Raw genomic sequence first — 14,758 nt, 5'->3', positions numbered from 1 at the left:
CTCAAAAACATAAAAGCACAAAATTGATGACAGAAGGGAATTGGGTTCTTTGGTTATTTATAGAATGTTAATCTGGTGATTATAATAATCAGAATCATTATTTACATGGTGCCTGTTTGCTGAAGCATTATAGCTGTATGTCAAAGACACTGAAAGGCACAAACTATTTGATTACATGTCTGCTGAAATACAATGCATGTGTGTCTGAATCAGTTAGGGTCTCACCCCTGGCACTGCTGTATGCACAGTTAAAGAATAAGTGAATGGAAAAGTCATTATTTCATTCAAGAAAACTGAGAACTGTCTCATAGGAAAACAATTTTAAAAATAATTTCCAGACAATCAAATGGATTCCATTCTGGCCATAGAGGTGAAGGATGATGGGAGCGAGAAAGAACCTTGAAAGAATGCAATATGGTGGAAGAAGAGTATTTCAGGATTGCGATGAGACTCTAATTTCCAGTAGCCCATCAGAAGGCTGAATGAATCTCATCCAAAACCATGCGGACCCTCTTCCTAATGGATGGGAATAGCAATGCCCGGTCACTTATGTTTTCCCATCTAAGACATCTGTAGAACAGTACTGTGAAATCCCTCATGAATGTGATGGGGAAAAAAAAAAAAAAAAAAGAACTTACTCTTTAGTGCTGGTTAATCTGTGATTCGGTATTGGAGAGATACAAGGTGGGAGCAAGCACGAAGCTGAAGGGTCCTCCAGGCGCTGCTTCTTGGTTTCAACAAAGGTATCCAGGTTTTCCGACTGCTTTAACAAAAAATGCAGAGCTTGAAAGATCGTGCATCTATGCACAGTTTCACTTGCCATTAAGAGGAGCTCAGGAATCTCAGTGTATTTCCTTTACAGAAGCAGCAGTTAAAATACTGTTCTAAGAGAAGTGGAGGTAACCTGAAATCAGGGCTAACAGTGCTCCAAACACATGACGTGAAGTTATATAATAAGTGACACAGCCAGATAATTAGGAAGCAAAACACCTCATGTGCTATAGTTATCTTCTGTAACTATACTGTAACACTGGAATTTAATTAATAATTCAGACAGAACGACTTGATAGCACCAAATGTTACTCAAGTAAATAGCTTTTACTCACTGACTTAACGGAAGTCACTGAGAAAACTTCCTTGAGTAAGTATTCCTCACAGGACTGAAAGACTACAGGACTGAGCTCTAAGGTGGCAGTCATCAACAGTGATAGCTGGTTGAAAATTTGCTTTGAAAGATTCCCTAATGCATGACTTCTGTGCCTGAACTAGGATGGTGCAAGCAAAGCTGATTACTGCTCTGTCACTGGAAACTTCATATCATCCTTCAAGCCCATTAGTAGATGTCTAAAATAAGTCTTTTAATAGCATGATTTAGAAATCCAAATCAGGCTCTTCCTACCCTGTTTTAACTGTTGTTATACCCTAAAGCCATTGTAATTGGTTTGTTTCCTCTTGGGTAGCACTGAACCGTCACACAGCAACTGAACAGGCTCTTTCAGAGTGTAGCTTATATTTGTGCAATCCCAGAGTGAGATTCCTCACATTGTTACTTTCTGATTCACAGTCCCAGCTAACGAAGTTCCAAGGCTCCAGCTTTCATATAACCCCTGCCCCCTATTTCCTCCTTTTATTTTTTTTCCTGGAAGCCCTATGTTTATTTGCCAGTACCATATTCTTGTTTTAGCCATCATACTAATGCACCGCTGTTTTAATAATTAGTATACCCATTGTACACTATTGTAAATACATATAAACATTGACATTTATACATCTCTTTCCTCTTTCTTTTCTCCTTCCCTCTTACCTCTCTGCCTTCAGTGTACAGCTAGAATATAAATTGAATAAAAACCTGCTGAGTTTACTCATGTGATTATTTCCACTTAATTCAACAGGGAAGGAGCCAGTGCAGTGACTCATGTAGGCAGGGGTGCAGACCCTGTGTCTGCCTGGCATTGTCTGACTTTGTCTTGCATTAACTCTCTCGTACCACTGGACTGCTCAAACTCAGCATTTCAATGCTGTTCAGAAGTTTGCCAGAACAGACAGCTGAAGTCACGTTCACAATGATTTATAAAATTTGGGGTATAAAAAATACGCTATGATGACTTCTCGCAGGGAGACCAGAGCACAACCATTTCAGCTGGAAAAAAAATGACTACAAAAATTCATTTATGATATAAAACCCCAGTTTCTTTTCTGAAAACATATTTAGTTTAAAGTGCATTGTCATATCCCACAAGATAGGATACCCTTGGGCATAAATAACATAAAACACATGATAAAACGTGATGCCTTAAGACAAAACATATTTGCTTTTCCAGGTAGCTGCATACAGAGAGCTGCTAGTTAAGCAAATGATATTTCTATGAATCAAATTCATTTGTATAACAAAACAATATAGAGACTAAATTCACCAGGAGCATAAGCAAGCACCATTCCATTGACTTTAATGAAGTTATGCCTGTTTAAGCCAGTGGTGAAAATGCATAAATTCTGCAGACAATAAAACTCTGCCTTCCAAACAGAAGTCACATTTTCTGAGTATGGCTGAATCCTTAGTAATATACACTTGTCATCGGGAGTTCTTCTGCAGATTACAGAACACTGCAAATTACTGGGCAAGTGAGCAAATACAGCGAAAAAGGTTGTATGATAAATCTCAAAAAAAAACACAAAAAAATACATCGTTAATTTTGATAGCTGGAGTTTGTGTTTTTTTTTTTTTTTAACTTGTTTCTGATGTTAACTTGTAGTGTACTGGAAAATGCACATCCTTTGTAAAAACAATGAAGCCTTAGTGGTATGATGCCTCCTCACAGCCCTGCTGCAGGTGCAGTGAGGAGTCAGTGACTGCAGTCCTGACCTCAAGGATGCACAGAAATTCAATGTTTTCCTCTGAACAATGAAAATGACTTACCTTGTGTTTCCTTTTGGATTTTGTGGATGGTTTTTCAGCTGCTGGGGTAGGGGACTCTCGAGATGGTCGTCTGTGTTTCACATTTCCCTCTCTTGGTTCAGTTTTCACAGATGTGGTCTCGAAAGGCTCTTGCCCAGGTATCCTAGAGAGTAAACTAAGATCTATTTTCACCCAAAGAGATTTGAGTTCTTCATATTCTCTCAGTGGGGACAGAAGTTCATTTTGTACGATTGGGATAGGAGAAAAGAGCTGCTCCTCCAAGTCATTGCTGGTCTGGTCGATGGATGTGTTGCTGCCATTGCTAGTTAAGCTACTTACACTGAGGATGTTACTGCCAGAGTCCTTCACTTTGATGCCATTCGCCGGCCCACTGCAAGCTGGCAGTATCTTAGCCTGCAAGCTCTCCTCCTGGTCTGTATTTGAGTCAGAAGTAGACGAATCAGTTTCGATAAATTCCCGGGACTTGGGGACAATTTTGCTGGGGCCTCTGTACTTTTTCTTCTCCGAAGTGAGACCTGTGCTCGTTCGTGGTTCCTTCCTTGGAGCGGTCTTCCCAACTGCTGCTTTAGTTCGAACCTTTGGCTGCTCGGGGGGTTCCTGCGGGTCTTTTTCTTTGGGAGTGTTGCTGGTATTATTTGGTTTGGGCCAGTTATACTCTTCTACACTGGAAGTCCTTTCTACCTTTTTGGGTTGCTTTTTCCCAGTAGTCCTTTGTGAAGTTGGCTCATTATGAGCTGGCGACTTCTGCTTGGAGCTTTTTGCCTCTGGGGTTTTCTGGGCAACCCGTGGTTTGGCTTTCTCTCGGATGGGACTGAGGATCGCCCGGTCTTTGGAATCGGTCGGGGGCAGGCTGTTGTTGAGCTTCCCTTTGTTTTGCCCTTCGGCCTGCTGGCTGCTCTGTGGCTGGGAGCTGGTCTCGCTGTGAGGCTCATTTTGATTGTTGATGATGGTCTTGTTGTGGGGGTTCACTTTATTCAGCCATTTATCCAGCTGCCATTTGTTTGTCGAAGGGGGTTCAGGCTGCAATTTGAAGAACAACAAGGAACAAATCTCAGATAGAAGCAATGCTTTTCCCTTTAAGTGAAAACTTTTTAACACACCCTTTTATTTCAGTCAACTAGTGGTGACTGCTAGTTTTATGGGAGTATTTATGGAGTATTTATGCTTAATTAGGCTTCCTTATCTGGTTTACAATGTGGCCCTGAAGAAATTTAATACAACTAAAAAGTTTAGCTGGTCCCTGAAGATATAGTTTTGTCATGTTGCCTTTCCTTAGTCCCAGCTGAATACTGTGTCAATAAAATCTTCTCTAGCTACTGGCAAAAATCTAAATATTTCTTTAAAGCAATTCAAATGTAGGCCAGAAGGATTCTTCCAAAAGCTAGAATGAGTATGTGGGTCATACGCATAAAACTGCAAAGGGAGAAAAAAGTCAACAGCACCAAGCTGCACAGAATCCCAACATTTTCCTAACAGGGAGTAGGATTTCTCTATCTTCGATGCTTCCCCCCCTCCAAACATCTGCCAGGGGATATCCGCAAAGGTGTTTTTACCTCCGGTGTGGCACTGCGTGACTCCTCATTGCACTCGCTGTCACTGGAGCTGCTTTCACTGTCGGAGTCAGACTCAGAGCTGCTCTCGGACTCGCTGGAGCTCCCAGAGCCACCGCTGGAATGGGCCAAGCCAGCCGCATGTGCTGCTGGCACCGGCAGGCCGCTGTGGGGAGAAGATCCCCTTGGGTCAGTATGCTGCTTGTCATTCAGATTCTGAAGTGTTGACCTGGGGGGAGCCACCCAGCGAACCCTGCTCACACCGACTGTCCTCAGCATCGGCTCCCGCTCATTCAGTACAGCCCCGAAGGAAGCCTCCCCGAAGGAAGAGGCCATGGCACCACGTTGGGACCAAGGGAGCCGGCTGGGTTTATGCTTCGTGGGACACACTGATAATGGTGTTAATAACATTATCATCATCATCATCACCATGCTCAAGTGAGAAGCACTTTAGTTTCACTTTAGAGAAACTCTTTACACGGGCAGATAATGATAGGACAATGGGGAACGGTTTTAAACTTAAAGAGGGGAGATTTAGATTAGATCTTAGGAGGAAATTCTTCCCTCAGAGGGTGGTGACGCACTGAACAGGCTGCCCAGAGGAGCTGTGGATGCCCCAACCCTGGAGGTGTTCAAGGCCAGGCTGGATGGGGCCCTGGACAACCTGGTCTGGTGGGTGGCATCCCTGCCCACGGCAGGGGGTGGAACTGGGTGGTCTTTAAGGTCCTTTCCAACCTGAGCCATTCTGTGATTATATGATCACAAGCTTGAGCTTATTAGCCCAATGATTGCAAAAACTAACAATCGTACTTAAATAATTTATTAATGAAATCCTGCTTTCTTCATTTTTTGCTGGCTCATTTATAATTTATGAACAAAGGAAGGACATCAGGCAACTAATGTTGGACAGGGCATTTTAAAAATTAATTTTAATGAATACTTTTACACTGTGGTGTACAAAAACTACACATTTTTGACAACTCTCTAGGGACTACCCAACATTTTTTTATTTATAGCTGTTTTTTCTCTCACGAGATGATTTCTTTATGATAATGTAGTGAGAAAATGGTGTTCAAGCTGAAAAAAAGTCTCTCTGTGAAATCCATTTTTCTGTGTGTTCAACTGTCCTCCAAGATGTATTCATTAGCAGTGAGCTGGGTCTCATTGTTTTTACTCAGCATTTATTTCTAAACTTAGAGGTTGGATGACCCCAGTTTTAGCACTGCCAGTCTGAATCTTTGTAAACTCATCTTTAATTTCACATTATTATTATTATTATTTTTGGTCAGGGAAATAACTGTAAGGTTTTATGTCTCTTCAGCTGATCTATGTAGAGACTTTTTGATGATTGATTTTAAATTTGTGAAGCTGACAAAGCAAAGTGTTTGAAAATTGACACCATTTGCTAGTACTCTTTTATGGATATTCAATACCTCACCTTAATATATCATATGCTGTGTGTGTCCCATGTCTAGTGATCCAGAGAAGCCCTGAAGTTATAATACTGCTTTCACTTCCTTTCTGCTATCTGCTTTTCTGTTTTTCTTTGAGAAGGATTCATCTAAGCCAGGCACATGCCCTCCTTCACCTTTCAGAGATGCTACGTGCATCAAGATGCCCTCTTAAAAAACATAGTAACCAAGAAAGTGGAAGTAAGAAGAGCCAGAAGAAAACCGATCCTGTTCCACTAGAGCCTTCAGAAGTATTGCCATTGGCTTCCATGACAATAATAAATGGTCTTTAATTTTCTTCTCATGCTAAGCTACTTTCTCTCTCCCTCCTTGTTGGTAAACCTATCCCTTACACTGTGGTTGCTAACATAACTGTCTCTTTGAGCATTGCAACGGCCCTGCAGTGCCCATTGACAAAACCAGCTTGGTGCTTTAGGGTGCATTAATGAAACGAAATTACTCACTTGGGTAATTGCTACAGATCACTAACTTTGTTGCTCATTAAAGCGCATATACTTTTTTTTTTTTTTTTTTTGTCTTCTAGAGGCTCAACTGACTCTAGTAGAGCTAGTTACCAAATTTCAGCTGGAAGTAACAGGTAAATATAAAGAACAGATGCTTTTAAAAACATATATAATACTTTTGGAAATACCAATAATTAAACATAGATACATTACAAAATTGATCTTAAATTTGTATTTAATTTCAATTTTTAGAAACCATTTGTGCACTTGTTTTTCTTTCTTTAACTCTTCTTTTCAATGAAGCACATGAAAGTGTAGGGAAATTACTTTTTCACTTCTTCTTTACAGTAAATAAGGAAACAACAGTGGGGTAAAAGTGAGCGTGATTGTGGGGGAGTTTGACTTGCAATTCAATATCTTGTAGTTTTGGTCTTATATTTTCTGTTTGGGAAACACTGCAAGTAGATGAAAACTGACTTTTCCTACTTTATTACAATTGTTCACAAGAAGGAATAAGAAAAAACAAAATAAACAAAAAAACAGAAAACATTACAAGGATTCCCAATCTGAGTAGGACAACATGACACTTCTGTTCTAAAATAACAAAATGCAACATCAACCTTGAAAAAAGTGTTATTTACAGTTATCAGAACAAAAAAGTTGTAGATCAGAAATAGCTTTTCCCCTAAATCTGTAAGCTTCATCTGTTTCACTTCTATTTTCTCTTTTCACCCCAAAATGGAAGTGAGCACGGCAATATTAACATTTCATCCTAGCTGAAAACCCCAGTTCCCACCTCCCTAGCAGAGAGCTATCTGCAAAGACAAAGAAATGTTTAAGCACCAGCAGCTGCTCCGAGAGCACAGGGCTGAGCATCGGGCAGCATGGCATGGAGCAGTCGTGCAGAGAGCAGCAGGGCCGTGGTGCACCAGCCGCCTGCAGGGATTTACCGCGCCTTTGGGCAGGGTGTGTAAGCCTGCACCAGCCTCTTGCAGTGACAAAGCTCCTTGTCTGGGGTGGTTTATGTCAGGGCAGGGTGGGTCTGCTCACACCTATTTATGCGGGTATGCCCCCCAAAATGCTCTGTTGTCAGTGCTTGCAAATTTGCCCTCATTAAGATCACTGATTTAAGAATATTGCCTCTTATAACGGATCAAAGAAGAAAAAGCCAGCATCCCAGCAGGTAAGGTCTGTACCTTTCCAGCCTGTAAATAAAACCTACATCATTCAGCACTCTGGAAGAAAACCGACACTGTAGCTGGGATGTGCCTACATAAAAAAACTGGAGTTGCATTGTGGCAGACTGCAACTGTCTGACAAAGAACTCAAAGGGCAAGACCGAAACCATGGAAATAGATGGCAGCTCCAACCTGGTCTGATTTCCTCTCTTTCTGCACACCAGCCTCAGAAAAAAAGTTATCATATGCCAAAGATTACTGAATAACATAGCTCAGCAAGCTTGCAGGAACCAGACAGACTCAAAATAATGTTTTTTCATACGAAACACAATGAGGTCATATTTGTCTTTCATCTGGGATAATAAAATTATGCCTTGTCTACATCGGGCGGCTTCATGCTGAAGACATCATTGCCGATCTATATTTTTAAAGCAGAAGCATTCACTTTTCATCATGTAGTTTGAGCTGAGAGTAGCCCTGTTTGTATGCATTCCAAAACAATCAGATAAGACACGAAATGCCTTTCCTAGCATCTCGCAGTACTAGAGAGATCTTGCACACAGCTACATGCACAGTCATCTTCTAATAATGTTGATCAGCGGAACAGAAGAAAATATACAGACCTTTCACAAAGTGCATGGAAAAAAATCTGTGTTGTCTTCTGTGCTTCTTTGTTTGTTTGTTTGCTTGCTTTTTTTTCTTAAATAAAATAGATCTTTAATTCAGAAGAACAGGTCGGTTTGCACTCTTCCCAAAGACTTCTTCAGCTTTAAAGCTAAATCACATGCTTTAAAAGATGCTTGGATAGATTCTGCAAATGTGCATTCAAGCAGCTGTTACATGAATAAATTGGGCTTCTTCACATAACTATTAACTACATGAACTCAGGGTTGCCTCTGTAAAAGACTTTCAAAGCAAGCTTTGTTGTGTTGCTAAGATCCAAACAAGGAATGTCAGCCTGGACAAGGTTTAAAATGGATTTAAAGCATTTTATTATCAGACACAAGTCCTCAGAGTGACTAAAGGGGGCAGGAAGCACTGGTATTTGAAACTCTTGAATTTTTATTTCTCAGCAGGAGATGAACGCTTATATTGTCCACTCAAACACTGAGGAACAATGTTTTTATTTCATTTGAACTGAAAAAAAAATTAATAAAAACAATGCTTCACAATGGAACACAGTATTGTTTGAGTAAATAACACTTAGAAGAAAGCCAGTTCATTATTATCACTTGAGATTGGAGGCCCCTACCGAGCCCAGTGACCTGCTGTGCCAGGATCTGTGCAAATACACGATGAGACAGTCCTTGGGCCAAAGAGCTTGCAATCCAAACGCACAGAGCAAACATTAGAGGTATTACGATCACCCTCGGACTCAGTGCAGGCCTGACAAATTCTGTGAGCATGAAGCCCCTCTGCAGTTAATGGAAACATCAGTTCTGACCCCCTTTTCACTTTGTGCTCCACATTTTCCCAGCCGTGTGCTCAGCACATGAGCTGAAACCCTGCAGGGCAGTCAGACGTGCTCAACCCTCTCCCAGAGCTGTGCCACAAGGGTGCTATCTGGGAGGAAAAACACACGTGATTCAACAACATGGCTCCCCATTCCTCAGGCCAGCTAGATCAGTGTCTGCTTACCCTTCTCTGAAGCTGCTTTTCTCATGCCACAGAGACAAGAGCCGCTGGAGCAGTACTCTAAGTACTGCAAGTACTCCCATACTGCAAGTGGAGGAGAATCAACTCTCCATCCTTTGCAAAGGTCATCATGATAATGTCTCTAACTGCCTGCAGGCTGGAAAGCATTTCTGGTTGCCTCCCTGCTACCAAGAAATGAAGCAGACAGAACAGACTTGCACATCTGGAAGCAATTTGGAAGGAAACTCTTCTGCAGCACTTCTACCTATCTCCCTTCTGCTGCTTTTGCAGCATGTGGCATTTCCCCTGTCCCTTGCTGCTTGGCAGCAGGATTGGGCACAGTGTGGGCACAAAGTATGAGATGAGAAATATCTTGGAGGAGAGGACAAACACCAGTATCACCAGTACCTGGCAGTGGTTTTCAGCACTTGTTGAAATCAAGCTTCAAGTCAGAGAAGCTGAGACTTGCAGGTGTGTGGCATCTGTCAAGAGCAGGCACTGGAGCCAGCTGCTTATGGTTCATGGTGGGGAATTGCATCGAGTTTATCAAACACACCAACAGTCTTTCATTCACTGTGGTTGACTGGTATGGGTGATCTGCCTAAATTTAAAATGTCTCCTTTCAGCTTGTGCCCCCCTTTTTTTTTCTTTCTAATTTATGAAGTCTTTTTCCAAAGCCAATGAAAGCAGGTGTGGCATTTGTATATGTCTGGATTTTTATGCTGCCTAGAGAAGAGAAGACCCAACATGCAACTTATACTTCTTCAGTAGTTGTTATCATCTAGACTATTATTACTTTATTTTCAACACATCATTTACAGTACTGATGTAATAAATGGCCTTTGAGATTAGACTTGGTAGTTAAAACAAAAATAATTTGAAATACTAAAACTCATTAACCTCTAATAATAAAAACACTCAACATTTTACCCTATAAATATACAGGTAAAAAATGTTGAATAATTCATACCACTGCCGTATAACTCATCAAGGAACAAAAATTCCTAACAACTCCTTAGATATTTCCCCAAACTTTTCACCAATTAGATGTAGTCATGCTAATTGCTGTTAAGAGAATTTGGCAAATTGACAGTGCCCTCAAACAATAGCGTTATTCATTTCAACCCTTCCTTTTTAGGGCAATGATGAATTGGACACTTGTTCCATTGCTCTACCCAGAAATCAAAACATAAGCTTGGAGAAAGCAGAGTGCTGCTGGGCAGTGGGAAAATGTAGATAGGAACTGACCAGTAAGTCACCAGTGCATCAATGCTGGCAATGTATTTCCACCAAGAAGCATCACTCTGCAAAAGTTGCTTTACTGCACAGGGTATTTTTAGGGAAAATGCAACCAATGAAATCTGGAAAGGGGAAGCTCTGTACTGGAAAAGTGACTACAGACTGGACAGAACTGTTGATCTTCCTGTTAAGGCATTGGGTAGGGATCTGGAGGAATTTTGCTCTGAGTCTGAGAAATAAACATTTCTGTGCATCACTTACTGCTAAGTAGAAGAGAGACTGTGGTGCCTATCCTCAATTTGACTTGTCTATTTTAAATGCAGATGTTCTTCAGAACAAAGACTCCGATTGCACAGGGCACTGGAAGGTGGGTCCCCAGTTCTGAGCAAGATTTGGGTGCACTACAACCACACCACATCCTCTAGCAGAGTAGAATGTAGCACTCACTCACTCATGGGGGAGTACTGTTCTCCCACTCACTACACTGTATTCTGAGAGAAGAGCTGGAGGATACAAACTGTCTTCATCTTTTCAGAAGCCAGCCCAACCAGAGTCTATTCCTACAGAAAAACCTGAGGAACCTGAGGGGCTTTCTAGGCTGGCTAATTCTGTGTAAATGTTCAAAAAAAGCCTGCTTCATTATTCTAACAGATAATAATAGAGTAGCACCTAGAAGATTAATATTTAGTGTCAGAATTTAATACCATAACTGTTCAATAACAAAGTTTTATTTCTTTTCTATTCTTACGCGATTATCAGGAAGTAATATTCTATTCTAATTTGAAAGCGAGCTGCCATTTTTTTAAAATAAATTGTTCATATCTATATCTTCAAATTTATATATGACTGCCATTAGATTGCTTTTTGAAGAAAAGGATTGCTCTGAATGATTTGTTCACTGCCTTTCCATTGGTTAGTATTAAATTATTTATCACCAGGCTGGTAGGATTCAAATCTAAACTTTCAAAGATCAAGTTGACACAGGAACTGAAAACCTGTATCAAGCCCTTTTTAAATATTAATCACCACCCAGGTCAATGGAATGAAATAAGGTGTAAAAATTGTTACTTCAGCTACCATTAGCACACATAGTAAGACATCACTTATGACAGCACTCTCATGTCAAAACACATGGAAAGCAAAAACCTCTACAGTGCGCTATTCAGTACGTGGCAGCTGATCTGACTGTATCAATCCTGAACACAGTAATGCAAATAGGACTTCTGATTTATTTTGAGGGGGAGGCTGGTTTACAAGATGTTGTATGTAAAAAGCCACATTCTCATTTTACTATGTTCAAAAGTAACTGTTTTAATCAAAGACTGTTTATAACAAGGTTGATAGAGTTACTGAAACAGATTTTTTTCATACCCATATAACCCTTTTATACTTTCAGCTTTAAAGACCATAAAAAAGGATAGTAAAGATGAAAGAAATAAAAAGAATGACGGAGCTAACTCCTATGAGCCACAATCTATGTCAAAGCAGAACTAAAGTGATTGACAGCTTGCATTAGTAATGAATAGAGTGGGGAAAAGCTGCCAAGAATCCGTAACAAGGTCAAAGCCTTCCAATAAAGAATTACATTAGCCACAAGTCCTAGGTGGAACTGTGTGTATATATCTGCAATGTGACTTTAACCATGCTACTGTTTCTACTGTCTTATTCTGACCCTTTTCCTGGTTTTCTTCCTGGGCCATAGTAAGTTCTGCCTCTTTATCACACCTGCAATGAAGAACAGGTGTAACATATCAAACCATCCATGAAATTATAAAATACAGCAGAAGAGAAGGAATTTTAATGACACATCCCTGTTGGTGCACATAAAAAACTTTCTGAACTATTGGTATGGTAATCACCCTCCTTCCAATTTCACAGCTTTCTTATACTCACTTGACACGGAAGGGAAGGGGATTTTGCATATTAAAAGCAATATTGTGTCCATGATTTGTGCGTGCATCCCCCCGCTCACCTCAGAGTTTGGAAACAATCTTGTGAGCATGATATCATTCACAGAATGCAATGTATGTAGAGTTTTTGATGTATGATATTTTAGTGAATGGATTCACGTGTCAGAGTTATTTGTACTATGCCCTGATGTGCTACTGTGTGTTTGGCATGCGGAAGAACAAGAATATTATCTCTTATTCTGAGACTCCAAAGGGCCCCATTTGATGTAAATGGAACCATTTTATTATATCAATATTGTCCCACTGAATCAAGCTACATACGAGTACTGATACGTAGAAACTTATTTATTTTCCACAAAGGAAATGTGGAATACTGTATTGTTCAGTACACCTTGTGAATCTTCTTTGAAAGTTAACAGGTACGTATTCACCCCTCTAATTATTTATAATTTGAAGTTAACATATATATATATACATATTTATTTAAATGAGTCACTTATTTGTACTTTTTCTTTACTTATTTCAGCAGAAAGTCCAAGTGTGGTCATGATAAAAAAAAAGTCCAAAGTGAACGTCTTAAAGCAAAGTGTTGGCTTTTTTCTCATTCATGTATGGCAGAAACTTGCAAAAATAACATTGTAAATTAACTACACTGCTCGGTTCTAACTCAGTTCTACTCCAGTTCCAACTGAAAAGAGAATTCAGTGTACAGGGCCTACTGGGAACAGCAATGGGAGCTATGGGACCAAGACATGCTGGTGCAGATGGATCCACATCTCTGAATCCCAAAACCTGCAATCACATCTGCTATCTGAGGAATGCTTGTTTTACTATCCTGAGCAACCAAGCAGTCAGAAAACATGAGAAAGAAGGACTTTTTTTTTCCTTTCCATGTATAAGACAACACCTCTGAGCTTGAAATGGTGCCAAAAAGCATATCCTGATTTTCCACAGCCTTACAGCAGTCATTCCCACCTGTGCGCTGTGTACAAGTGACACAATGTCAGCTCAGGAAACTACCTGAGGATTTACTCTCCAGGTGAATTCGCTGGGAACAGATCATCAGCACAGCCACTTCCAGACCAGAGCAAAGAGGAGGAACTGGGGACAGGAATTCCTACTACACTGTTTTAAGGACAACCCTGTGGTAACAGCACCGGCTTGAGACTTTCAAAAACTCGTTCAGTTCCAGTGTCTCCCTGGGATTTCATGGCCCAAACAATTCAATTCCTGGCGCTTCTTCCCTGTTCTTAATACAAATCGCACTGTGAGACTCCAAGCATATTTATGTTCATCAGAGTTCAGTCATCAGATAGCAGGGGCCACGGAAGTACACGGGCACTAATGAAAACTGCAAGCAGACAGTTTCACTGCTACTGCCATAATACTAAAAAGGAATCAACATTATTAATAAAGGGCAATTACGTTGAAATAGCTTTTAAATAAGTATTCCTACACGCACATGATGAATTTATGGTACACCATCAGAGCCTTTCATGGATATAAAGATGTACTCCAGCATACAACTTGGCTTTTGAACAGGCAGAAACCTTTCAAGTAAAATATTAATAGAGCTGAATGTTGAAACATAGGTATTCTTAGAATTTATTTTAAAATGGGGTGAAAACCTCCACTTGGAGTGAAAAGTATGAACTTTCTCTATATTTTTACCCCACGTGAGCTCCTTTTAATGCTGCTTTTTGCCAGTTACAGAATACATGGCTACACTGCTTTACTGATTAAAAAAAAAAAAAATCAATCTATTTAGGACTAAGTAACATCTCAAAGGATTTTATGTTAGAACAGAGCTGTATCTTTAAGCAGCATCCACTGCTAATTATGACATATGTAGGTATTAAGAAGAAAAGGTGCTTCTTTCAGTGATAAATGGACCTGAAGATTCTTCACAACATTCACTATAAATCACAAAAGACCATTAATAAACAGTCAAAAAAATGACAGTTACTACAAGTATCTGCTCTCATACTTTGCCTAATACTATCAGTGTCATGTTTAAACCTGACATCTTAAATCTTCTACATGAAAACCCTTTAAGTCAAAAGGCTCAGCTATTTTAAACAGAATTTTCTATGCCTGTTATTTTGAATGACAGCAAAAGGAAACAGAGAATCTTTAATTCTTTAACCTTATCTGGCTGAAAATCTTGCCTTTCAAGCCTTTTTCATCAACACCAAAATAAAGGCAAGATCCTATTGCTGGGATTTTGTGTGCAAACAGTGCTGTTTCTTCCAGGGGGAGCTCAGCACCTTCAGCATGGAGCTCTGCGGGCGTCAAGTCAAAACACTGCAAAGCAAAGGACTGCACGGAACCTTTGGAGCCAGCTGATTTAAATGGGAAAGCCTAATTGGGACCCCCAAAAGTAACAGTTGCAGCACTGGATGCCTTCCAGAAGT

At 40.3% G+C, this 14,758-nt stretch overlaps 1 protein-coding gene across 14 annotated transcripts in view; it reads right to left on the bottom strand.

Annotated features, from left to right (window-relative positions):
• The window catches only part of AFF2 (AF4/FMR2 family member 2), a 328,163-nt gene that overhangs the window by 28,383 nt on the left and 285,022 nt on the right, over nucleotides 1-14,758 (bottom strand). For 11 of the 14 annotated variants that reach the window (XM_040572852.1, XM_040572851.1, XM_040572855.1 and 8 more), the window contains 3 exons: nucleotides 4,471-4,633; nucleotides 2,918-3,937; nucleotides 639-763 (listed from right to left, as the gene is read on the bottom strand). In XM_040572852.1, coding sequence (XP_040428786.1) covers nucleotides 639-763; nucleotides 2,918-3,937; nucleotides 4,471-4,633 — 1,308 coding nt within the window. The remainder of the gene's footprint in view (nucleotides 1-638; nucleotides 764-2,917; nucleotides 3,938-4,470; nucleotides 4,634-14,758) is intronic. The other 3 variants (XM_040572853.1, XM_040572847.1, XM_040572849.1) reach the window with 1 other exon arrangement.

This window comes from Cygnus olor, chromosome 13 (genome assembly GCF_009769625.2).
Source record: "Cygnus olor isolate bCygOlo1 chromosome 13, bCygOlo1.pri.v2, whole genome shotgun sequence".
Lineage (NCBI taxonomy): Eukaryota > Metazoa > Chordata > Aves > Anseriformes > Anatidae > Cygnus > Cygnus olor.
This window is presented reverse-complemented; position numbering and strand designations above follow the sequence as displayed.